General features: G+C 55.5%; 1 protein-coding gene and 1 long non-coding RNA gene across 4 annotated transcripts; one reads left to right on the top strand and one right to left on the bottom strand.

The window, feature by feature from the left end:
- Positions 1-585: 585 nt before the first annotated feature.
- PRODH (proline dehydrogenase 1) lies at positions 586-12,563 on the bottom strand. 2 transcript variants are annotated; one of them, XM_086855900.1, is made up of 14 exons: positions 12,246-12,563; positions 11,528-11,715; positions 6,145-6,179; positions 5,688-5,837; positions 5,481-5,545; positions 5,011-5,127; positions 4,781-4,860; positions 4,448-4,529; positions 4,056-4,148; positions 3,818-3,964; positions 3,518-3,693; positions 3,339-3,437; positions 2,853-2,941; positions 586-1,486 (listed from the first exon to the last, which is right to left on the bottom strand). In XM_086855900.1, the coding sequence occupies exons 1-14, from the start codon at positions 12,546-12,548 to the stop codon at positions 1,305-1,307; spliced, it is 1,806 nt and encodes a 601-aa protein (XP_086712026.1). In that variant the 5' UTR covers positions 12,549-12,563; the 3' UTR covers positions 586-1,304. The 2 variants fall into 2 exon arrangements, with proteins under 2 accessions (XP_086712026.1, XP_086712027.1); XM_086855901.1 differs by lacking the exon at positions 12,246-12,563 and adding an exon at positions 12,033-12,194.
- A 70-nt stretch (positions 12,564-12,633) lies between these two features.
- On the top strand, positions 12,634-20,601 carry LOC111936688 (uncharacterized). 2 transcript variants are annotated; one of them, XR_015277733.1, is made up of 4 exons: positions 12,634-12,977; positions 16,839-17,047; positions 17,625-17,789; positions 19,305-20,601. It is a non-coding gene; the product is annotated as an uncharacterized LOC111936688 (long non-coding RNA). The 2 variants fall into 2 exon arrangements; XR_015277732.1 differs by lacking the exon at positions 12,634-12,977 and having other exon boundaries at positions 17,387-17,789.
- The last annotated feature ends 5,363 nt before the right edge of the window (positions 20,602-25,964 follow it).

Raw genomic sequence — 25,964 nt, 5'->3', positions numbered from 1 at the left:
TAAATCCCAGAAGCCCAGCTGCTGCCTGCACCAGTGCTGTTCTGGTCCCATGCTCCAGGCAAGGCTCCCTGCTCCCCTCCCGGTTTTATTTTTTAAGGCAGAAGTCTTAGCTAGAGAAAAGGCAGGAGATGAACAACTCAGGAAAGCTGAAACATCACCCCTTTGGTGTGGGTGGCTCACCAAGTAGAGGGACTGACCCAGGAAAAAAGGAGACACTGCCATAGCTTCAGGCAGGGAATCCCAGAGATGCCTGTGGTCCTTCAGGGCCCAGGAAAAAGTGTCCCTAATTTGAGGTGCAAAAGCCTGTAGGTTGCATGTCCACCAAAAGCAGGTCAGAGGGTGGAGAGAGGCTCTTCCATGCTGCTACTCCCTCCTCTGCAGGTAGGGGGAATGCCCCAGTGCTCCCAGCTCCCCCCAAACCCATCCTAGGAAGCTCCACAGCTTCTCCAGTCCCCGGAAATTTGGACTCACTCCTTTCCCCAAGCTCTGGCTCAGGCCAAAGCATGCAGCACTAACCCCCCTTTGAGACCACGGCACTGCCTGGGGACATGTGGCTGCCCAATAACAGAGAGAGAGAGAGAGAGATGGGAGCAGGAAAACTTGTGATTTTACCATTTCCATTCTCCAATGTACAATGCACCATTCCAAATCCAATGTACAGCAGAGATGAACTATGGTCCAGGTCCTGGTGCTCCCAACTCCCCCTGGTCCATCATTAGAACCAGGGAATGGTACAGGGATGGGGCCAGCCCACTAGTCTCGCCCCTCCTGTTCCATTTGACATGGGATAGGGGAGAGCCTGGACCTGCCCAGCTCTGGTCCGTGCAAAGCCAGTGAGCAGGCAGGTAGCTGTCAGGGACAGGCAACAGGGGCTGACCCTGCCCCTTCAAAGGTCTGCTGGGCAGAAAGCTCCAACCCTGGCACAGGCTGGAGGAGCTTCTGGCTGAGGCCAGCCTGTCCCCAAGTCACCCAGCCACCTGGACCTGAGCCCATGGGCACAAGGCAAGTAGATAAATCAGGGAAAAAACGCTGGGACAGTGTTCATCAAGGCACAGGGCGAGCTGGCAGGAGAGCCCCAGCATCTCCCTTGGGACAGCTCAAGAGGCTGTGGTGCAGCAGAAAGACATCCCTGGGGCAGCTGGGGTGATCCCAGAGGTCACTGTAAGGCTTGAGTGGTTCAACAGCAACAAGGACACTTCTCTCCCAGGGCAAAGGGGGCTGGGGGAGCTGCAGCAGAACTCGGATGGTGAATGCTCACAGTGGTTCAGGCTGAAGGTACGAGAGCCCCAGGGCTGAGGCTGGGGTCAGTGGCTGAAGAGGTTTCCTGTGAGGAGACGCCTCTTGACCTCTTTCCAGAGCAGGTCCCGCTCACGGTTTGCCCGCTGCATGAAGCCCCTGTTCTCCTGGGCCCGGCGGGACAAGTAAGGCAGCACCTCATTCACCGGCCCATAGGGCACATACTTGTACACGGGGAAGCCAGCCTGGCCTGCAGGGAGAGAGGCTGTGTGTCAGGGAAGTGCCGAGAGAGAGAAAAAATGTGCCAAAAATAAAAAGAAGGTAAAAAAAGGAGGGAAAAAGTGAAAAAATGTGATAAGGGGAAATAGTAGGAAGATACATGAAAAGGGGAAAGAGGGGGCAAGGGGCAAACGACAAGGGGGAAGGGTAGGAAGGGAACAGGAAGGGAGAGGAAGGGACAGGAATAGGGAGAAAAAAGGAGGAAAAGAAGGGGATTAAAGTGCAAAGAAAAAGGTTTGAGGATAAAAGGGGGAAAGAAAAAGAAAAGCAGGGCGGGAAGGAAAAACAAGGAAGCAAATAAAAAAGAGGCGGGGAAGAAAAAAAAGCCACCTGCCCTTCCCTGCCTGCTCTCCCATGCCTTGAGGCTGTGCCGATGGAGCAGGGATGGATGTGCAGGAGGCTGTGGCTGGGCACTTGGGAGGGAGATCCCAGCAGTGGAGGAGCCTGGTGGGGAGAGCAGCGGTGCATCTCTCCCAGCTCAGCACCGGGAGCTTGGGAAAGCGCCAGAGGGAGTGGGCCGAGGTCACTGGGAGCCCTGGGAATGTCGGCAGCCAGGGCTGGGCCAGCTCAAGGAGCGTTCAACCAGAAACATCAAGTTAACACATTTTTCCAGCATGACCGGAGGAGGCTGCAGATGGGCAGCCAAGCCCCACTTCCAAGAGAACTCCAGGACAGAGCAGCATCTGCGCTGGACAACTGCCCAGTTTGCCTCCTGCTGCTCTTCTGGCCTTGGGACTCTGCTCTGGACACTGGTGTGGGCAGGGGGATCAGTTCCTGACCTGGGCTGGCTACCTGGACCCTTGTGTGTCCTGCTGTCCAGGCCCCTGGCAGTACTGCTCCGCTGCCTGGGCTGGTGGCTGAGGACAAGGTCACACAAGAGGCTGGTGCCATCCTCTCAGCAGAGAGGCTAGGACTAGATGTGCACCTCCCCTGGAGCCAAGGGACACCCCCAGGCCAAGAAGGTATAGGAGAGGGTTTCTGTATGCCAGAACCAGTCTCTGCCCCACCCTGAGGCACCCCAATCTCTGCTCAGACTCAGAAATGGGAAATGTCCCTGCCCAGCCACTACAGGTTCATGGAACTCCAGGAGAGAGACGTGACTCTTATATCTCATCTATATACTTATATCTACATCTTCCACAAACCCCATGCAGGGATCACAGCACTCCCCATGGCAAGGCACTGTGCTCACGCAGCGCTCTATGAGAGGCCTTCCTTCCTTCCTTCCTTCCTTGCTTCCTTCCTGCCTGCCTTCCTGCCTGCCTTCCTGCCTTCTTTCTTAGGGGTCCTGGTGGGGCCAGAGCACCTCTGCCAAGCCCCCCACTCCCATCACTCACCCAGGGGGAAGGTGATCTGGTCACACATGCCCAGCAACTGCCCGAAGCACACCTTCTTGTCTGAGGGATGGATCCCCAGCTCCATCATCCTGCAAAACAAGCCTCAGCACAGGTGGAGAGCAGACACAGCAGAGCTCACCAAGGTACTGTGTCCCACCAGAGGATTGGGGATCATCTCCAAATAGGACAGCATGGCACTGACCACATCCTAGATGGATGCTGGGATGTAGAGCTTGAGGGATTTGATTTTACAACAGCCTCTGAATTGGTGATGGGACCAATTCTGCAGCCGCTGGGGCCACCATGCTGCTCCTCAGCTCCAAGCCCCATCTAAAGCCTTGAGCACCAGGTGGGAGCCAGGATTCCCCCAGGTGAGCTCAGGGGGGACCTGACAAACCACAGCACATCTGCCTGCATCACTGCTGGGCCCCCACATTCCTTAAGCCCCTTGTCCCTGCCTCCTCATGCTTCCTGCCCAGCACCCACCTGCGCAGGGTGAACTTCACTGTGTCCTCGTTGTGAGATGCCACCATCACGCTGGCTTTCTGGCTATGCTTGATCTCCTCCAGGACATAGTCCAGGCACCTGTAAGGCAAGACGGGCCTCTGGTGAAGCCTCTTCCCACTGGGGCAAAAGGCATCAGTGTGGCTGGGGCTGTCCCTTACCGGTGGTACATCTCGTTGGTCTTCTCATAGGTTGGGTTGATGGGATCTTCATAGCCCATCTGAGCCGCCCTCTCCCTCTCCTGCTCCATGTAGGCCCCACGCACCAGCTTGGTGCCAAAGTGCCAGCCCTCCCGGCATGACAGCTCCATGTCCCCTGTCACATTGTTGTAAGCCTCCTGTGACCAGTGGAAGAGATGGCACAAGGACATTGCTCCAGTGCCACCCCTGACTGCCTGTGCCATTGCACTGCCAGGGCTTCAGGAGATGATGTACCAGAGTACAGGGACATGCCAGCCTCACCTTCAGGTAGCACTGGTAGGTGTTGTAGATGATGGGCTGGCTCCTGTTGAAGCAGCGTTGTGTCTCTATGGTGAGGCGGCTGATGGCTGGCTGGAAGTAGCTCTGCTCCGCATCTACCATCAGCCTCACACCCTTCTCCATGGCTCTCTGGGGGGTGAATGACACACAGGTTGGGTTCATAGGGCTGCCTGCTCCATCTGTCCCCCTCTGTGGCACCCCAGCCCCAGTGTCCCCTCACCTTTGCAAGGACATCCATGCGTTGCAGCACCCGCTTCATCTGCAGCTCCTCCTCCTTGCTGAAGCGTGATAGCAGAGGCTCCAGCTGCCCAGTCTGAAACAGGAACAGCTTTGTGGCACTCTGCCTGCACCCAGCTCTGCCCATGGGGGACACAAACACCCCTGGAGGGAACCCATCCCCAGGCCTGCTGCCCCATGCCAGTCCCCCAGCCCCACCAGCCAGCATGGCATGACAGCGTGACCAGCCTGCCAGCCTGGTAGCTGTACACTGTGCTCACAGCATGGCTAAACCCTGCAGCCACCAGCACCTACCAGGAAGAGCACGAGCCCCCTGCCCTGCTCCCACAAACACTCTGCGGGACCACTCTGGGGGTAGCAAAGCTGGGTACCCACCTTCCTGTTGGGGATGAGCAGAGGCCTGGAGAGCTTGGTGCAGCTGTCAAGCAGGCTGTCCCAGTCCAGCAGGTCCACAGTGCTGGGAGCAGAGAGCCAGGTCCTTGCTAGTGTCTTGGCAGGGGGCTCTCTATCAGCTCCCAACCCCCACCAGCAGGAAGGACACATGACATGTCCTGTCTTGTCACCTCCACCCAAACTTCCCCTATGCTCCATTGCTGTGCTCAGCCAGAGCTGGCCTCTGCAGATCTCCCTTTGCTGCTGCCCAAGGGATGGGGACAAAGTCCCCCAGTGTCCCTGCCCTGCAGCACCCACAGGTCCCAGGCAGCTTACCCGCTCATGCCCACATTCTCGCCTGCTAACCACTGCTGGCTCTCTGCCTTGCTCATGATGCCAAGGTTGGCCAGTGCCTCCTGCCACCAAAAGAAGCGTCAGGAGCTACAGGGGTCTGTCTGCTTGAGGTGTCACAGCTCAGGGCTGCTCTGGCACCTCTGTGTCCATGGCCACCTCCAGCAGTGCATCTCTGCAGCACATCCTCCTCCCACAGGCATCACCTGCCTCACCTGCAGCTTCTCCACCTCCAGCTTTGTGTCCAGCACAGCCCACCCGGCCTGGCCTTGCTCTGTGGCCATTTGGTGGAAGAATCTCCGCCACTTCACCAGCACCTCTGAGAACCGCACCTGTGGGCACAGGGCTCCAGGTGAGACACCCAGGCTGGAGCCTCCTGTCCTGCCAGGGCTTTGCAAGCTCACACCCAGCCTGAGACAGATACTGACCCCAGAAGGCACCTTGGCCAAACCAAGCAGTAAAGACCCCACACATCCCTCTTCATGTTGAAACCTTTAAAGTTCTAAACTCTTTGCGTCTCCCCTAAAGTTGAGGCAGGGTCTCCAGGGATCTCGGGCTCACAGAGGACAGCCTGTTGGTACCCACTACCCACTGCCATTACTAGAGATGCCACCTGCCCCAGCAGAAGCATCATCTGTGACCTTGGCTCTGCCCCACCACACTCTGTCACAGCTCTGGCACTCACCAGGAACTGAGGTCTGGCCAGTGCTGTCAGCTTGATGGCAGAGAAGCCATCCTCTGAGCTGCCACCTGGATGGAACCACAAGGACCAAGAGAGAGTCAACCTCACCATTGGTCCTCAGGCAGGAGAGATATGGCAGTGGTGGTAGAACTGAGAGATCCTTGCAGTCCCCAGCACAGTGGGGCTGTCCAGGACACGGGGAGCACTCACTTGAGGCATCAATACAGCGGAGGAAAGTCTCCATGTGTTGGTCACACTTGGCCTCATCAGTGTAGAAATAGGTGTGGGCACTGGTGACTCCACCATGGTGATCCCCAAATCCCTGATGGGCTTGGTATTGCTTCTCCCTTTTTTCTGCTCCTGGGGTGGAAGAGGATGAAGATGGGCCATGCCCCACCAAGCTCCTATGTCTTCCCCAGGAGCTTCCAGTGTGGGTAAAGGGGAGAGAGGCCCTGGCTTGGACATCAGAAGAGCCCCCCAGCACTGACATGGGCTCTGCTTGCTCTGTGCCTGAGCAGAGGCTGAGTCTTTGCTGAGGGGCAAGACTGGGCCAGGAACCACGTTGTTCTTCATCCAGCTCATTTTTTGAGGTTGTGGTACCTGGGTCCTTCCCCCACAAAACCAGGCCTGCAGTGCCTGGACCTCCAGGCTATCTCCTGTCACTCACCTCCCATCTCCTTCTCGGCTGCAGAGGTGCGGGAGCTAAGAAGAGAAACAGGGAAGGTAAGGGCCAGGTCAGCAACCCCTGCAACCCTATGCTGATGGACAGGTCAGTTCTGAGGCTCCTGTGCTGCCACCCTGGTGCTGAACCCTGCTGTTCCCTTGCCATCCCATTGCTGATGGGATCCAATTGGCAGTTCAGATGCCCAAAACCCACCTGTGGAAGGGAACAGAGCTTCACCATCCATCCAGGGAATGACCTGGGAGCCCTGAGGCAGCACAGTGAGGATGCCCTGTCCCAGGGTTCAGAGCTGTTCTCCAAAAAGCCACCCCATGGCAAGCACAAGATCAGTCTGGTGGGGCTGGCACACTCCATCTCCAACCTGCTCATGGTTCTTGCTGTGGTGACACCAAGCCTCAACCCACTGCCTCCTCATCTTGATGGAACCAGCAGCCAGAACATGAAGCAGAACATCAAGCCAAGGGTGCCCTGCTGTCCCATGCTCCTCCCCTTGACGTGGCTTCAGCCAGCAACTTACAATGTCTCGTTTTCAACTCCAGCTGACCTCAGATGGAATTTTAAGCCCAAACTCTCTGCCATGGAAATAACGGGGCTCTGATGGCCTGGGGGATGCTGGCCAAATCACGAGGTCCTTCCTGAGCTTGAGTAGCTAAGTCTTGTTGCTGACACCCTAAACCCAGGTGCAGACCCAAGGTCCCACCTGGAACAGGGCCAGCCCCTGGAGAGCAGGCCTGGGTGGCAGCAGAGCCATTTCCTCCAGGAGGTCTCTGCCTTGGCATCCCTGTCCCCAAACTGGCTGTGCCCAATGAGGAAGAAGCACAGTGTGAGGGAAGCAGCAAAGCCACCCATCCAGAGCCAGCAGGCCTGGACAGGAGAGCAGAGAGGCACATGGCATGGTCCATGTTCTCCCATATGGAAACACTGTGACAGGGGTTAGGGGCTGGTGGAAGCATAAACAAGTGGAAACAAGCTGTTCCCTCTGGCTCCCTGGAGCCAAGAACAGGCCCACATTGCTCAAAGTGCCACAAAGCCTGGTGTGAGCCAGGGCAGGAGCAGCTGGAGCTCATATCTAGCAGCAGGCACCATATCTAGCAGGTTCTGCTCCCTGATTTACTCACCTGAGGACAGGGAAAGCAGCTTTCTGTCCGTGAGTACAGAGGGTGAAGGAAAGGAAGGAGAGATCTTGCACTCAGAAATGGGATTTGTCAGGAAAGGCCGTGCTAATGGAAGCTCCCTTTGGAGCAGGTGGCATGGCATAGGGGACAGCTTCAACTGAATACTGCTGTGACATGAGGGCACACAGAGACAGGGGTCCTGTGGGCAGGAGACAGATCTGAGCCCAAGGCACACCTGGGGCACAACATCCAAAGTACTGGGGACAGGTGGCTGGAGTGAAGGCACACTGCTCAAATGGCAAACAGCACCCTTGGATTTACGAGTGTTTTATGTTCCTGAAGATAAACACACCCTTTCCAGTAACATTTCTGCTACATGACTGAACCAGCTGGTCCTTCATCCTCTAGGGGGCATTCAAAGCAGTGCCACAGTGCTTGCTTTATTCTTCTGCATCAAGCAAAATGAAGGAAGCTCCTTCCAGCTGAAGAAATAACTTTGTCCTGGATATCAGCTGCTCACTTTGCAATATTAAACTTGGCCAGCAAAGCCATTCCCTCACCCACCAAGTGCCACTGAAGCTGGCTCATAATTGACCATCCCTTCTGCAAACCCACAAGTGTCTCAAAGCAGGTCCCATCTCTGGGCACACTGAGACACTCCTGGCAGGCTGTATCCAGACAGGAACAACCTCAAGGTTGAGCTCCGGGCCTGGGAGCAACACTTGCTAAAACCATGTTGTGAGGACTTGCTGGATGGCTGAGGAGGGTAATCCAGCTGACATAGCAGATGGGGCTTTCAGGAAGTTTTGGATCAGGCTAAGTAAACCAGCTCAGGAGCAGCACAAAGGTCCTGCTGTCAGAAATAATCCCTTTGGCCCTGGAGGTTACCCAGAGGGTGCCAGCAGCACAGCGGGTGTGCTTTGCTCAGCAGAAAATGGGTCTGGCAAAGGGGATGAGGGGTCAGGGGGAAGCTGTCCTTGAACTACCACATCCAAGGAAAAGACTTGTGGTCACATGAAGTCCATTTTGTAGCTACAAGTGCTGCTTAAAATCTCACAGGTAGGAATAAAGCAAAGCTCTTGGCAGAACAGACCTCAGAATAGACAGAGTTATCAGCACACACCAGCCCAGAACGACCACAGGACCACCCTGGAGAGCTTCAAGCTAAACAGAAGCTGCCCCATGACCCCCAGGCACATGCTGACAGAGCATAGGGCAGGGGTGGCAGCACCACTGGGAACAGGAGGAGAAGGGGAGGGGGCAGCTCTGGGAGCAGCATTGGCCAGGCTGGGGACAGTGATCCCACACTGTGGCAAAGTGTCAGATATCTACACAAGGAATTTCTAGAGGAAGCCAAGTCCACGGTCTGCATGGCAGAACCTGAAGAGCATCTGACAATGCCAGGGGCAGGATTGTCCCTCCCCTGTGCCAGCACACATCTGCAATCTTGGGATGCCTGTGGCCCAGCAATGCCCCAGGGTTGCCAGGGGACTCCAACCACCTCCACTATGGGGGGGGGGGGGGGGGGGGGGGGGGGACTTGCTGTTTCACCCCACAGGTATCAGAACCCTTGCTCAGTGCTGCCTCTCCACCCTCCACCCAGGGCTGCAGACATGCTGAAGCCCCCGGCCCTCTGCTGCCTGTAGGACACTTATTTTCCAGCTGTGTCACCATGACCTGGCAGCAGCCTTCAGCATGTGGATGAGGCCTCCTGGGACAAGCTGGCAGAGTCCTGGATGCCAACCTGAGCAGGGCAGGCAGGAGCCTGCTGCAGGTGGGATAAGCCGGTTCTTGCCCCATTGAATTGTTGTTCCCAGCCAGAAAGGCTGTGGAAGAGGTGCCACAGCTGATTCCTGAGGTGGAAAGGGCATTTCCCTGCCATTATGTCAGGCTTGCTTCCAAAAGAGTAACAGGAGATGGCAGCAAGAGGCCAAACCACCCACTGACTGCTGTGATTTGTAACTGTGCTTCCTGGCTGGCAGCAGCACAATCCTGAAGCATTCACCAAAGAGGATACAGCTCTGGAGTCTAGCAGCCATGAACCCAGGACTGGCCACCCCTCCCTATCAGACACAGCCCAACTCAGCACCAGCCCTGACCAGTGCCTGAAAGGGTGAAGGCCCTTTTCCTGATATCCAGGCAAATCCCACTGGGACTTGGGCAGGGATGCATTGGGAACTCTCTTGGGTGTGAATGGCCCACACGGCACAGGCAGAACTCATCTAGCCAGGATTACCACACATGCAAACTCCAAATCGGCAGCAAGGGGGAGCGGCACAGCCCAGCCAGCTCACAAACCACTGGCACCCACCAGCAGGAGCGATACAAGTGCAGGCAGAGCCTGTCTGAAAGTCTTCTATGGTCACCCATAGGAAAGCCCTTGGCCCAGGCACGGCCAGGCATGGAGGGCAGCAGTGCCAGCCTGGCAGCACAGGTGCTCCTGGCTCAGCCCCACAGAAATGCTGAACACTGCCTGGACCATGGCTGCGTGTCCAGGGGAGAAACACCCGGCTACACACCTTCAAAAGGTGGCTACACAACTTCAAAACAGCCACCCCCCTGCCAGGCAGCAGCAGGGTGTTTTGAAGCTTTTCTAGAAAAACCCCAAAGTTTGCAGCACACTCTGGGATGGCTCAGCTCTGCCTCCCCCTGCACAGCTCCCGCTGCCCTCACCAGTGCCTACTCCTATCACGGACACACAAGGGATGTGTGGCTGCGGGGCACAGGGGGCACTCGCCATGGCACATGCGGGGTCCCCGATAAGCAGTGTCCGGGTGTGGATCAGAGATAAGCCTCCCGGTACCTGCATCACCACCCCGACTCACATCCCGCTCGCAAACCACCCTAAAGAGCGGTTTCCGCGGCGTTTGTAACACCGAGTGACAAGCATGTGAGAGCCGGCCGGTGGCCCCAGTTGCCAGCAGGGACGGCAGCTGTACAGCCTTGCCCGGGGGACGGCGCATTCGCAGCCAGTGTTCTCTGGAAGGGCCACGCTTGTCGTGGGTGGGGGGACACCGCCCACCCCCGTGACCGTGGGGTGCCGGCCATCGGCCCATCGATCCGGAAAGCGCAGCTGACTGGAACTGTAGCCTGAATAATGGAAAGTTACCGGCAGCTTTGGGCCGGTGCCAGCTCTTGGCAGAGGGCGGGAGGCAGTGAAGGCTGCTCGGGACTAGGGGGCAGTGCCGGAAGGGGGCAGCACCCCAGCTTGAGACAGATGGAAATGGTGGAGGAGGGAAATGATGGAATAGTTAAGATTGGAAAAGAGCCCAAATATCACCAAAATGTGGGAGGCAGCACCCCTGTGTTTGTATGGTGGGGGGGATGGAGGGAGCAGGAATGGGGAGCAGCATCCCAGTGCGGGGCGGGGAGGGGAAGGAGGACTTCAGGCATGGTAGAAACGCTGGGTGTTGTTTGTGTGCAGAGGGGTGGGGGGACACAGTGCCCCAGGGGGCTAGGGAAAATGGGGCGTGGTTGGCAGCACCCCAGAGGGAGGATGGAATGGGGGGGATGTGTTAGTATCCCAAAGGAGATGGAGAATAGAGGTGGGAACCCCCTCAGGGTGTGCAGGAGTGTTCGGGGTGTACAGAACTGCCGGGGACAGGTTGCACTCCAGTGTGTGCAAGGGAATAGGTGAGGACAGAGGGGGTGCAGCAGAAAGGGGGGCAGCACCCACTATGTGCAGAGGGGCAGGGGAAATGATACAGCCCAGTGGGGGCGCAGCACCCCCGTGTGCAGGACATAGTCCCTGCCGTGCTCGGGGCACTGCCACCCCTGTGTTTGGGGCACTGCCACCCCACCGTGTTCTGGGCACTGCCACCCCCCGTGTTCGGGGCACTGCCACCCCCCGTGTTCGGGGCACTGCCACCCCCCCGTGTTCCGGGCACTGCCACCCCCCGTGCTCGGGGCACTGCCACCCCCCCCGTGCTCGGGGCACTGCCACCCCCCCCGTGCTCGGGGCACTGCCACCCCCCCGTGTTCCGGGCACTGCCACCCCCCCCGTGTTCCGGGCACTGCCACCCCCCCCGTGTTCCGGGCACTGCCACCCCCCCCGTGCTCGGGGCACTGCCACCCCCCCCGTGCTCGGGGCACTGCCACCCCCGGTGAGGGCCACGGGCGGTGGCCCGGAGGGCGAGGCCGTGACGCAAGCGGCCCCGCAGCCAATGGGAGCGGGAGGCTGGGCGGATGTAGCCAATGGCAGCGCGGCCAGGGCCCGCCCCCGCCCCGCCCCAGCCCGCGGGCCCCGCACTCACTGCCCGTCGCCCAGGTCCTCCTCCACGCTGTAATCCAGCACGGCGCCCACGCCGAACGCCTGGTTCCGCCGGAGCAGCGGCTTGATGGCCTCCTGGTCCTCCCCAGCCACGAACTGCCCGTAGAACGTCATCTTCATCAGCCGCTCGAACAGCGTCTGTCCCAGCACCCGCTGGCACAACTGCAGCAGCTGCGGAACAACGGCGGCTCAGCACCCGTCCCACTCCGGCATTCCCCGAGGAAAAGTCCCCATGACCCAGGACTGGCATCCCTCAAAACAAGCAACCCCCCGGCCCGGGTCCGAGAGCTCTCTCTCAGACCTAGAGTCCTCTCGGAAGAGGAATGACACGTCCCGAAATGGGCACCCTCAGAGTGAGAGCCCCCTCAGCCCAGGACCGGCACCCTCCGGAGTGAGAGTATCCCTGCAAAACAGGCACTCTCCCGGAACGAAAGATTCCTCCCATTTGGAGCAGTCACCCCTGGAGTGACAGAATCCCCATCCCGCACCGACACGTCCGGAGGGGTCACTCTCCATCCTCCCGGTGGATCCCAAAATGAAACTTCCCGGAGCAAGAACCCCCTCCAGGAGGGGAGTGACACCTCCCGGAGCGGGCGGCCCCTGAGCGAGAGCCCCGCCGGTCCAGAGCCCGTAACTCCCGGAACGGGGACAAGCCACGCCCCGGAGCAGCCCTCCCAAGCCGGACCCCTTCCTCCACCCACCTCCCGGTTGTGCTGCACCAGCGGCTCCACGGCGCACAGCCCCAGCACCACCAGCCCTCGCAGCAGCTCCGCGCTGCTCTTGCTGCGGAACGCCTCGCGCGGGTCTCCGAAATCCACGGCGGGCGGCGGCGGGCCCCGCTGCGCCCCTCGCGGGGGAGGGGGCGGCTCCTGCCGGGACCCCGCGCCCGCCGCCGCCGGGGAGAACCCGCGGGGTTCGGCGGCGGGCACGGAGCGCGGGCGGCTCGGGGGATCGCAGCGGCGAACGGCGGCGCGGAGCGCCCGGAACGTACTCGGCAGAGCCATGGGCACGGCGGGGCCACCGCCCGCTGCCGCCTTAAGTACGGCGGGCGCGGGACCGCCCCCGGGCCCAGCTCCACGGCCCCGCTCCGCCCCGCCCTCGGCCGCGCTCTGCTGCCATCGGAACCGGCCGCGTGCCCCGGCACTGCCCCAGCACTGGCACCGGGACAGCTATCGGCACCGCCACGGCCATGGGAACTGGGATCGACACTGGGACTGGGACTGACTCCGGGACTGGCACCGACACGAGGACGGGGATCGGCAGCGGAACTAGGAACGGGACCGGCACCGAGACCGGCGCTGGAACCGAAACCGGAAGCGGCACCAGGACTCGGACCTAGACAGGGACTGGGACCGGCCCCGGCACCGAGATTGGCACTGGGACCGGAATTGCCATCGGGATCGGGACTGCGACCAAGACCGACGCTGGGATAGGTATCGGGTCAGGGACAGGAACCGGGGATAGGTCACCGGGGCCAGCACCAGGACTGAAGCCACCCTGCCCAGAGCACCCCGTTCCCACAGCCCGGTGCCTTCCTCTTTCCCATCCCCTTGAAACAGCCGGTCCCGGGCGCACCTCCCTCCCCGAGAGCCCCAGGAAGGGCCTGGAGGGGCAGGTGTGGATCGAGGGGAACCCTGGGTGGGGCCTGAAGGAAACTCTCTTCCCTGGAGCAGTGCTGGAAGTGGGGCAAAGATGGCCTCATGCCCTTGGAGGAGCCCTTCAGAAAATGATGAAGGTCCCAAGGGACCACTTGAAGTGGTCCCTGAAGGCGATCTGTGGGAAGCACTGGGGCCAAAAGGTCCAAGGGGCTACTGAGTGCTCAGGGCAGCCCCAGGGAGGGCCAAAGGATAACCTCAAAGAGTGCTTGTTCCCTCGTAGCCATCCCTGGGGGAGGCTGTGGTAAGTCCAGCCTGTGGAGCTGGAAACACTTGCAGAAGGGATCTCAGACCTGCAGGACGTGTCATGGGAGAGATGTTTCAAGCCCCTGTACTTGCTCCTTCTGATGTCTGCGTAAACAGTTTGAGGATTTCAGCTGAATCCTCACTCATTTGGTCGGGGTCCGTGGGTGTTTGGGTTGCTTGAAGCAGCAGACTTGGCTCCCTCGTCATGGGCTGTTGGGCTTCGCCTGCTCCGTGGAGCCCCTGAGAAGGGCTGGTGGGATCTCGGGATCTTCCCAGGCAGGGCGAGTGCCTGTTCTGCTCCTGACAGGCGTTTGCCTGAGCTGTTCCTCCCTGGCACACCCAGTGCTGAGCTCTGGAGGTCACCAAGCACCTCCCTCACACCCCGCGGCCAGAAACGCTCCCGAGTCTTGGCCTGGGAGGTACCTCCCTTCCTTTTCGCAGGATTGCTTCTCAGCAGCATCACAGCTGTGACACTTTCTCTGTGCCCATGTCCCTACTCTGTGCCCTCATCTCTTCTATCTGCCCACGTCCTCTCCCTGTGACCGTGTTCCTTCTCCATGCCCACCTCTCCAGCCCCGTTTCCAGTGGCTCCCGGAGGATGACTCCAAACTGATGCAGAGCTGTCCAAATCCAGCTCCTCAGTGACATCTTGTGCTGGGAATGCTCACCGCAGGCTGGAAAAAAGTTCCCGCAATTGTTTTTTCCTGCCGTCTGACATCGCTGTAGTGAAACCACGGGGATTCCCTGAGCTCATTTGTAAGGTTTTCTTTGGGAACATCTTGTCCTTCCATGGAGACAGCCAGACAGTGGTATTGCCTTTGACAGAGCTGGGTACAAAGCTCTGGAAAAGCATCCACTTCCTTCAAAACATTCCCTGTGCTCTTTTGTACCATTTAGACAATAATAATAATTCACCCAAAGTTCCTCACTGTGATGAGACTGCACATATGAATTCTTGGGATGCAATTCAAACCTTGTTTCTCAGCCAATTTCCAGAAAGAAAATTCCCTTCAAAGGCTCTAATGGCACCAGTCACCCCTGGGAAACGCTTGGTCTTAACAGGGAAAGCTTCCAAGTGCTGCCTGCTGTGCCAGCAGAGCTGCAGCCCTGCAGCATCCAGATGAGTGCAAAACCAGGTCTGAGTTTCTGAAGAAACTTTACTTCCAGACTCAAACTCAGAAATGAAATGTTAAAAAGCCACTTTTTGATGAAAGTAAAATCTGATGGGGTTTCTTTCAGGGTGGTAGTAGCTGAAGCAGAGGACATCCCTGAGCTGGCAGCCCTGCCAGTGGCAGGGAGACAAACAAGGGATGCTCCAGGCTTCTGTGGAGACTGTACCAAGCCCTTATGGGTCACCATGGCCTTGCAGAGCACTGACCCCCAGCTCCCAATACCCCTTGGCTGTGACATTATGCCCTCGAGGCCACTGTCCCCATCCCCACCATGCCCAGACAGGTGCTGCTGGCACCTGCTCACGGTGGCTGCAGCTGGCATGGGAAGCTCAGTCAGCCCGTGGCTGGAACACCCATCACAGACACAACCATGCTGCTATATCACACGTGGGGGACATGGCTGAGGCTGGGTAACACACATTCAAGTCTTTCCTTGGCCACTCTCGTCATGATGGGAATAAATCCAGGAGAAGCTGTTATGGATGGTGTGAGAAGCTGTAAAATGTGAAGAAATATTTAAATGTGAGACAAATGGGTGAGGAGGGAATTTGGCACAGGAGGAGATGCAGTTCAGAAGTGGAGGCCATACCATGCATATTTCATGGGCTAGACCTCAGCAGAGGCTTCTTTGACACCACAAACATCACATACGGCAAGGAGCAACAGCAGCCACTCCCAGCACCTGGGAAGGACAAACTGTGGGGTGATTGCTCCTCCTGCCTCATGGTAGAAGTAGGCCAAGGCACAGGACCTGGAAACTGCTGGCTCTGCTTCTTGAGTGTGGGACCAGCCTTCCTTACCTTCCTCTTCCTTCAGCCCAGTGCCAGGCTAGGGGCAAGCCTGCCCCATCCTTGGGACCGGGGCTCTGACCTTGCTGTCTCACATAAATAAACACTCAGGGATGGAAAATTTCAAGCCCTCCAGCCCTGCTGCCCCAGCACTCTGTGCTTCCAGCATTGCTCCTCTGAGGTTTCCTTGGAGAATGCTGACTCAGGTCCTTCTCTGTTAGGTGTTTCTCACTGATCATATGCCTGATTTGTGCCCAGCACCTGTGCTACCAAATCATTCCCACTGCAGGCCAGCATGCAGGAGGGACACCTGCACTGTGTGGGAGCAGAATGAATCCTCAGCTGTTATCAGGCTCTATCATAGGTACCCCTTGGAACAGCAGGTGCTGGGGTGGCAGGAGCTGGGTGGGTCAGTCTGACATGGATACATTGAAAAAACCCAAGAGAAGGTGGACTCGAGGATGGCGCTTCCCAAATTGCAGCCATGTATGGGTTCTCATCTTGTAGGGGGTTATTTTTCTTCACAAGAGACTTCATCTCCCTCTGTGCAACTCTTCAGGGAGAATTCCACATCCACTACTGTCCCCTCTGTGGGGATAGACCCCTGTGGGGTGAAAACTCCCAGCCTTAGGATGGGGTATGTTTGGATGAGTTGCTACTCTCAGACCCTCCCAAGCCCCCAGTCAGCCTCAGTGTCACCCTCCTGGGGATCACTCTGACTTGTGCCACATTATGGACCACATTCGGGCAGCAGGATGGAGGAACCAGCCTTCCTTCTCACAGCTGGGGAACCAGGGAACTGCATCCTTCCCCTTGCACTTGGTGCTGCAGAGGTTGGCCCTGGGAGGTTCAGCTGCTCCAGCAGGATTAGGGGTGATCCCCATCCAGGTGTGGTACAGGCAGGTGAGGCTGCAGCACTTGGTGTCCTGCCTCTGTGAGACCAGAATAGGAGTTTTGGGAACTTGCTGGTCACCTGGGGAATCACAGGGTGGGAGCTCCACCTCCTGGGGCATTCCTTTGGATTGGGGTCCCTGGAGAGAGCAGCTGAGCACTGCCACAGACCTGGCAGAGGAAAGAGATGCTGGGTGGCTCCTCTTGCAGCTGATCTCCTGGCCAGCCCAGACCTTGCTTTCCCAGCATGGCTGGGATTTTGAAAGCTGGGCTGTGTTCTGATCCCTGGAATTTTCCACTTGCATCCCAATGATTTTTGGTGAATTGCTTGCAGCCTAAGAAATAAATATCTTCTTGATTCTTCCTGTGAGTTCCTGGGTGGGGCTCAGCAGCCATGTGAAAATACCCAGGTGAATTCCTGTTTCCATAAAGGTCAATGCTGTTAAAAAAATTAATTGCCTCTGAAAGGGAACCTAGGAGATACCCAAGGCAGGGAAAGACACATCAGACTTACCACATCAGTTAATTCTATTTTTTTGCAGAGAGACCTTCTTTTTTTCCATCCACTGGAAGAAGGGGGTCATGTGAGATGTCCACAAGTGTGCTTGAGGGAAAAGGAACATCAGTGGAGACCTGAAACGATTTTGCTGCTCTTACAGCTGAGAAAAGATCACGCTGGAAGGTTTCTGTGGAAGTGGGGCCTGGGGAATGGACATGAGAAACTTTTTTTCCCAGCTGACTCTCTTGGCGGGTGAGTTGTTTACAGAGCCTGGATGCCAGAGTACCTGGAAGGGAGCCAGCTCTGTTTTAGCCCTTTGTAAATGATTTAAACACCTCTGCTGGGGAAACATTCCCAGGAAAGGGCTCTTCTTCCTGAGAGGACCAGGGATGTGCAGGAGATGGTGGGAGGCAGAAGGAGCCAGTCCTGGCAGGGACAGCAGGAGTATGTGGTGGGGATGGCTGTGCCCCTCCTGTCCCCCAAGAGCTGCTGCTGGGACCTGAACCAGCTGTTCCTAGTCCAGCTGGCCAGAGGCATCCTCCCAAACCCCTCTCAGGTGATGTTCCTAAGGAGCCCCTCTATTTTTTGCAGCCCTTGCCTGCCAGGAGCATCCCCTGGGAAGGCCAATGGAGTCAAAGGTCCCAGGTGCCCTGTGGGACCCCAGCGAGGTGGTGACACGGGGCAGAGCTCCCTGCAGCACCTGGAGGCAACCACACATCATGGGACTGGGGACAAGCTCCTGAGGCTGGAGCAGGGCAACTCCAACCCCCCCTTACCCTTGAGGAGCTGGCTGCTCCTTATTGATTAATGTGGTGGCTCATTTCTCCAGAAATAGGCTCTATTGTACTGAGCCCCTGGAAACAGATTTGTCTCACAGCAAAACCTGATTGATTCAACGGCAGCTGCAGCTCCAGCAAGGGCCTGGTGGCCACAGAGCCTGGATGGTCCTTGCCAGAGAGAGCTTCTGGCTAGAGGAGGTTTCAGGCTGGTTCAGGTCAGTTCCCAGCTCACAGCTGATGGATATTTGTTTTTTCCAAGTGTCATTTGTTTTTTCTTCTTAACTTTCTGTGTCTGTAATTGCAAGCAAGTGGCACTGAGGGGCACTTGGACTTCTCTTCCAGTGGAACAAAATAGGAGGAAGAATATTCATTTTTCCCTAGTGCTCCTGAACTTTCTGTGAAGGAGGGAAAAAGCTGTTCTGGTTCCCTCCCTCCCTCCCTCCCTCCCTCCCTCCCTCCCTCCCTCCCTCCCTCCCTCCCTCCCTCCCTCCCTCCCTCCCTCCCTCCCTCCCTCCCTCCCTCCCTCCCTCCCTCCCTCCCTCTCTCCCTCTCTCCCTCCCTCCCTCTCTCTCTCCCTCTTTCTCTCTTTTGTGTTGTTTTCCCACCTTCTTCCTTTAAATCGACAAATACTTTGTGGGAACCTTCATGCTTTTCCCTTATTCTCCAGTCCCAAAGAAGGAGTGCAAGATCCCAAAAAGGCTGAAAAAAAGAAAGTTGAAAATAGAGTTGAAAATAGATTTATTTTCTAGGGTTGTTCATCTCTTGAGTTTGGGTTTTTGTCAGGAGTGTCTTGTCATGTCCTGGAGATGGAAAGGGCGTATTCGAGAGCCCTGTGGGTCCCCCACCCTCCCACAAGCACCACAATCTCTGTGGGGAATACAGGGGCCTTCTGAGACAAATTAAGGAGAAAAAGGGAAGAGTGGCTGCAGTTGCTGGCTGCCAGCACTGGCCCTGTGTGAAGGCTGTCCATCACTTGACTGATCACTGGACACTGCTCTCTATCTGCTCTCATCCAGGCTCCATGTCTGCTGTGTCTTGCTCCTCCTCCACGTTCCCTGTGGGCTCTGTCCTGTGATCCCAGCCAGTCCCTGCCCTAGAGCTGGAATGGGCACCAGAGGGCCAGGGGATGCTCAGAGAACCCTGAACTCCACATCCAAACCCATGGGCCCTTGCTTACTGCATGGACTGCAGGTCCTTGCTGCCTGCTCATAGGTTTCTTTACCCTTTATATTTTATTTTTTTCAAGGCTGAATCTTTCACACTGGTGGTTGTGTACCTTCATTTTTCTCATTCAAAGTTTCTTACAGTTGAAGTTTTATGGGTAATTTTTTAAATCTTTGCCCAAGGAAGTATCAAAGGGAGCATCCCTCCTCAGAGGGATTCAAGCCATTGCATCCACAGGGGAAGCTCACCTTGCTGAGCCCCATTCCTGCTGTCATAGCTGTGACAGCCACCCCAGGACAGGGGAGAACACAGGACAGAGCCCCCCAAGAGCTCTGGAGGACAGTCCAGCAGGGGGACATTGGGCCGGGGATAGCAGTGCTGGCAGCTGTCACCAGAACTCACACCTCGACTCTGTGAGAACTCAAATAATTTTTCAACATCATCAACCAAATTTAGGCAGATTTTCCTGGGGACAGGAGAAGGCAACACTCCCAAGTCCCTGTTCATCAAGCTAGCAACTTGACAGCTTCCCACTGGAATGACAGAATTTTTTTTTCTTAATGCAGGCCAAAGTAATTTCCTCTCATTAGAGCTGCTGATACAGCTGGAAAAAGCGAGCTGTCTCTCCAAAGCCTCATCTTCCAGTGAAGGGCAGCATCCCCCCAGCAGATCTTGGGGTGTTTGCCTGCCCCAGCTTCTTGTCCTTCTGGCTATGGCTCTTTGCACTGGAACTCGGAAAGAAAAATACTCAGGGATGGAAAATTTCAAGCTTAGGTAAAGTTGGACAGAATCCAACTTGGCAAGTGAGACTTAGCAGAGAGACCCAGCAAAGGTTTTTCCTTGTGCTGACATTTTTGCTCTGTGCTTTGGGGAGCCTCTCTGCAGCTCTGCTTCAGCCAGGTCAGGCTCTGCCAGTGTAAGAGGTGATGTTAACACCACCACATGTGACTTTCTCTGGGTTTTCCCAATTATTTATTTTTTTTTATTGTCTCTGGAGCTGTGGATATTTCAGAAGCAGACACTGCAGTGGTTTTACATCCTGTGGGGATAGCTGTCCTGTCAGCTCACCCCACTCCCAGAGGTGGCCCAGAGGCTTTGATCCTCTGGCTGCTTGTCCACAGCAGACACTGCACATTATGGTAGCACCAGAACAACCCTGACACAGCCCAGATAAATCACCTGATGGAAATGAGGAGCTGGGATTTTGTTGCAAACTCTGGTTACTGGTAACCAAAAGCAAAGAATTACTCTGTATCTGTGTGTTGCTGGCTGGCTCTGGGATGCACATGAGGGTGAGCAGGGGACATGCTGTAGACTGCTGTGACTCCATCTCCCTTCCGTGAATTCTTCCACCCATACCTTGCCAGAGGATGCCAACCCATCCCTGCACAGTTTGAGGAGCTCTGCAGAAGGACCTTCATGGGCTGTCCTGAGTCCTGGGCTCCTCTACGCCAGGAAGGACTGGCACTCCTTGTGGACCCCAGGAGTCACTGAGAAAGTCCCCAAGTGCTGAGGTCAAAAGCCTCAAATTTCACCTGTAGAGAAACAAGGAGATTATATCTGAGTCATTCCAAAGTTGAAACAATTTTTGTTTGTCTTTATGCTCCAGGCATTTTATTTATTTATTTATTTATTTTTAAAAAAGAGAAAGGCAGCAAATTCAAGGTAAAATAAAAGCAATTTGAAGATGAGAGATGAACCTACTCCGCTGTAAATTTGGAGAAACCATCACCAAATTTGATGTGGGGTTGCTGTCCTCTCCTTCCCTCCAGGGAGCACTGTGGCATCTCCTTTCCCCCGGATTTTGGAGAGAATGGATTTGTCTTTCTTACCCAGAGACAGAAATAAAATTCCAACAACCTGCCTGTGCTGGTTTGTTGTTCCCTGTTTTGCTGATTGTGTTCCTTCATCAAGAGGATAATGAGAGGCCAAAGACACAGCAGGGCATGTACATGGTCAGAAGGGGCTCCTCATCTCTGAGGAGGTGGATGTGCTTTTGTCCCAGAGCAGAGATGCTTAAAGCACCATGATACATGATTCTCAGTAGATGCTCTTGCCCCTCCTTGGATCACATCATCCACCCGAGACAGTAACACAGCTTGGACATGATTTTGGATGGATCACGTGGTGGTGGCAGCGGTTCCTGGTGGGAACAGCTGGGAGCAGCCAGAAGGGTGAGCTGGGGCTGGCTGTGGGTTGGGTGTGCTGGTGGAGCTGTTGGAGATGGTTCAGTGGAGACCATGGAGATGCTCCAGGGGCTGGAGCCAGGCTGGGAGAGCTGGGGGTGCTCACCTGGAGAGGAGAAGGCTCCAGGGACACCTCAGAGCCCCTTTCCAGGGCCTAAAGGGGCTCCAGGAGAGCTGGAGAGGGACTGGGGACAAGGGGTGGAGGGACAGGACACAGGGAATGGCTCCCACTGCCAGAGGGCAGGGATGGATGGGATATTGGGCAGGAATTGTTCCCTGGCAGGGTGGGCAGGCCCTGGCACAGGGTGCCCAGAGCAGCTGGGGCTGCCCCTGGATCCCTGGCAGTGCCCAAGGCCAGGCTGGACATTGGGGCTTGGAGCAGCCTGGGACAGTGGGAGGTGTCCCTGCCATGGCAGGGGTGGCACTGGGTGGGATTTGCGGGTCCCTGAAGCAGCTCCGGGCTCCGGGCCGGGAGCGGGGAGGACGCGGAGGGGCCGAGGCGGTGGCGCCTCTGCGCCGCTGGGTGGCGCTCCCGGCCCGGGGACACGGCGGGGACACGGCGAGCTCCGGCTGCCATCGGCCACCGCCGCCTCGTTCTGCTGTCCCTGCCCCTTCCCTTGGGTGTCTGTCTCCATCCCAGCCCAGGGTCTGGCCCGCTCTGGAAGGGGCTGTTCCCGTGAATTTTTCCTGTCTCAGTCCCTCAGGCTCGTCCAGCCTCTGCCCCGCTTTCCCCCCACCCCTCCTTCAGCACAGCTCTGGAGGCCCTCAGTTCTCATGAAAACTCCAGTTATCCAGCTGTTCTCTAAGAATCTCCAGTTATCCAGCTGTTCTCTAGTCGAGGTGTCCTGGCATCTATCCTCCAGCCTGAGCCCGGGCTCCTCAGGCAGCAGGGTGAGCAGTGGGCAGGGGTGTTCAGCTCTCCTGCAGCGTGGGTAGAATTTGCAACGTGTCAGGGACTGGACGAGGTCCTCAAGGAGCCCCAAGGTGAGTGTCCCAGGTAGGTGGCACTGAGGATGGCTGCACCTATTCCCTTGCTCCCTGCCTGCATCAGGGCTCCTGCAGGGTGCTGGGGAGGGCCAGGTGGGCTGGGGACAACTGGGCTGCCCCCTGTTCATAAGCCATGGGACATAGCAGCTCTCTAAATGAGCCCTCTTTCTCTGTGTGTTGTCATCCAGCCCCAGCAGTGCCAGTGCCCATGTGGGATGAAGGGGGGTGCTGGGGAGCAGGGGTGAACACATGCAGGGCTGTGCAGCATGTTTGTGTATCCCTGGAGGTGCACAAGAGGGAGATTAGGGCAGAAAAGGGTGTTTATTGGGGTATACACATGTCCAGCAAGTGGGAGGAGGAAGGGGTGTGTGTGTGGAGCAGTGCCTAGCAAGACCAAGGTAGGTCCATCAGCCCTGTCCCTGCTCTGTCCCAGGGGTGCCTGGAAAGGTTCCTTTCTGGGTTATCCACCATACACCTCATCCTGGCCCAGCTGACAATGGAGTTTTATTGCTGCTCTCAAGAGCTGCTGTGGAGAGATCCTGGGAGGAGCTCCCAGCCCATCCATCACACACTAATTTGGCATTTATGAAGAACCCAAAGCATGAAATTCTCCCTGGGACATGCATAGGTGTCAGTATCAAAGACAGTCTCAGCAAAATTCCCATAACCCTTGCCTGTGCCGACTTTCCTCCTGGTACCCACAGGACCCAAAGGTGCTCTTTCCCAGACTCAAGTTCCCTTGGCCACACTGCAGTGTGCCCATCTGCCTGGCCCATGTCACAGCTGGACAGGGATGGGTGCAATCATGGTTGAGTGTCTCTTCAGGACAGGCACAGCTCACACTGCCTGGCTCTCTCTGGTGCCAGGAATTGCTGGGGTAGCAGTTTGATTTTACAGACAGGTGTGGTGGCATCAGGTTGCTCCCTTGCTGTCCTTCCCAGTACAAGACAGATGCTGGTTACTGGACCAAGTCCAGGGAAGAGCTGTGAGGATGGTTGAACCACTCATGAGAGAAGCAGTGCTCTCTACCCTTGGAGATATCTCAAAGCCTGTGGGCTATAGCCCAGAGAATCCAGCTTTAGGTGACCCCCCTGAGCAGGGATGGCACTGGACCATCTCCAGAGGTTCCTCAACCTCAGGGAGCTGTGAGTTGGTCATGAGGGTGCTGAGCCCTGCAACAATGGGGCAAATGTCCAAGGCCAGAGAACAAAGAGAAATAAGAATCCAGTTTTGTTTTCTTTTGAAAGCATCTCTAGTTGCAGAAGATGGACAGCAATGAAAGGAAAAGCTGGGTGGTGGTGGAAGATGGAAGAGAACTGAAGTCCCATACCTCCTTTAGCTGTTCAGCATCACCAGAGGACACCAAAATGAAATGTGGCATGTTCCCAAACAAAACAGCAGTTCAGGCCCAATCTCATATTTCTCCATCCATAAGCAGATTCCGGCAACAAAAAAAAAAAAGATAAACAATATACAGTTTGTCCAAAATTTGGCAATTTTTTCCATGAAGGTTGTTTAGATTCTGATGAAACCTGGTTTTATCATGACATTTTGCTCTGTGAGAAAGCTCTTCTTGGCTGTGCCCAACACTGTGTGTTGCTCAGCAGAGAACAGACGGCCTGACAACAATTTGGCTGCTAAAACTTCTAAAAATAAAAGCCATCCTCTTTTATTTCTTTTTTTCCTCTCTGAAGAAATGTTGCAGCATCACACCTTCTTCCCAGTACAAACTGTCAAACCTCTTCAGGCTGAGGGGCTGTGCATGACACTGAACTCCAAGATTGTGTCATTTCTGTTTTCTGCACTATTTTGTTCTCAAAATGGGGTATTTTCTCTGGTCTTGGCAGAAGAAATAGAGGAAAGAAAAGGTCACAGGGTGTGTTCAAACACTTCTGTTGTTTGGGGCTGCCCAGAGAGGAGCGTTTGGGGAGACTCTTCTGAAACTGTCTGCTCTGATGAGGAGGTAGAGCTGGAGCTCACCCCTCTGCTCTCTGGGGTGAGGGTGTTTCCTGGTGGTTTGTGCTGAACTGGTTTGAACTGGGAGCTCCATCCTGCAACATCTCCCTTCACTGCAGCAGGGCAGCTGCCTGAGGCTCCCCTTGTGCTGCTCCAGGGCTGAGTGACAGAGCTAACACTGCTGCTGGTCATTGCTTAACAGCCAGGAGACTTCAGAGTGGGGCTGCAGTGCATGAACCAGAATTAAATAACAATATTTTCATCTGAGTATGTATCTGTATCTATACCTGTCACAGTACAGCCAGCCTGGGCTGGACAAAGTGAATCTGACCATAAGACACATCCAGTTTGGCTGGCCTGGTTCATACCTGAACATGTCCCTGGATAAGTCACAGGGGACCCTTGGCCAGCCCCATTCAAGCTGAGAAGTGAGCCAGAGATCACTGGGCAGAGATCTGGACAGAGAGAGATCCCACCCAATAGCTATCTAAGCCTGGAAGTTTTGACTCGAGTATAAAAGTGAGCTCTGCAAAATAAACAAGGCTGTTTTGTTTCATGAGCATCTGGTTCACAAGTTGTGGATTTTCATCTTCCCATCCATGACTGGCATAGTACATATACCTATATCATCTATATCTATATTTAAAAGGGCTTTACTCAAAGCCATGCACCTCCCATCACCTGAAATGTCCAGTTGAGAGGAATTGCTTTCACTTGCAGATGTTTTGAAGAAGTTTCTACCCTCCTTGGCAAGGGAAATGTGGCACACTGAGTGTCTGTCAGGGGTTGGAGGTCCCTGGTGTCTTGGGGATCCACAGAGGTGTCATCCCTGTGTTTGGACATGGACATGCCCACCAGTCATGCTGTAGGAAAATAAAAGGCATCCAGACCATGAGAACAGACTTGTGACACCCCCCTTGCCCCGGCTCTCAGCCCCCCACCTTTGCTTGGAGCATCTTTTGCTCTCAGCATCTCCCATGTTTCCACTCAGATTGTACTTCCTTGACTGTTCCTGGGAACACACCAGAGGCTTTGCATAATGGATCCATCCATTGTTTCTTCCTTCATTAGACCAAATACCCTGGCAAGGAGGAAAGTTAGATCATCCTGACGTCATTTTTTCCTGTTAGAGTTGTGTTGGCTGGTTTTTATCTTTTATTTTTATCACAATATTAGTACTTACAAATGGATTGTTCAATAATTTGTTCCAAAATTTTTCAAGGAACTGAAGCCAGCTTGGCTGATCTGTAACTCCCCAAACTCTTAATTTCCTTTATTTATGTATTTCTATTTTTCACAGAAAAAGTGCTTTTTCTGCACTTCCCCAGGATTTCCTAAGCCTTCAAAATTTGTCACAATCTGCTGCTAATTATTCAGAGGTTGCTTACATTTCCAGGGTGATTTCTCTTGACCCCTGACTACTCAATGCACTGAGCTTCTCTTGCTACTGGTGATGGCTCTGAGCACTGTTTACAGGCTTGCACTGTGCAGCCATGGTGAGGAAGTCACTGTTTGTGTCTCTGTGTCATCTCTTTCGTTCTCTCCATCAAAAGACAAATGCTGACTCTTTTTTTTCTTTTCATTGTACTTCCAGTATATTTCTGGAACTTGCCTTTTATACCCCTCATTAGCTGTAATTCTGTCTGTTCCTTACCCTTTCTCATTCTTCCCCCACGTGCTAGAGCTTTCCCTTTATACTCATCCTTATACCCTCATTCCTGTTTTTATAGAATTACTTTTTGATTTTCAGGACACTAAAGTGCTCCTGATGCAGCAGTATTGGCCTTTTGCTGTTGTCCTGTGGTTCTTCTGCAGCAGGAAGTTTAGCTGCTGTGCACCTCATATACTCTCTTTTAGTAACTTCCCCCAGTCCATTTGCTGGTGGAAAAGCATCCCCCTGAGTTTGTTTTGTTCATGTTTGTGCAGCCACCTATCTTTTTTTGGATTCTCTCTTTTAATTTCAAAACTGATGAACCGCTGTTGGTGGTGGCTCTGCCCCACAGGACCCAACTGGTCCTTCCATACTGGTCAGAGGCTGGAAGAGCTGCTCCTACCCTACCACTCCAGAACAGCACTTTGGAATAAAATAAACTATTG

Source organism: Cyanistes caeruleus, chromosome 18, assembly GCF_971803275.1.
Source record: "Cyanistes caeruleus chromosome 18, bCyaCae1.hap1.1, whole genome shotgun sequence".
NCBI classification, from domain to species: domain Eukaryota; kingdom Metazoa; phylum Chordata; class Aves; order Passeriformes; family Paridae; genus Cyanistes; species Cyanistes caeruleus.
The sequence above is the reverse complement of the archived record's forward strand: the minus strand, read 5'-3'. Positions and strand labels throughout refer to the sequence as shown.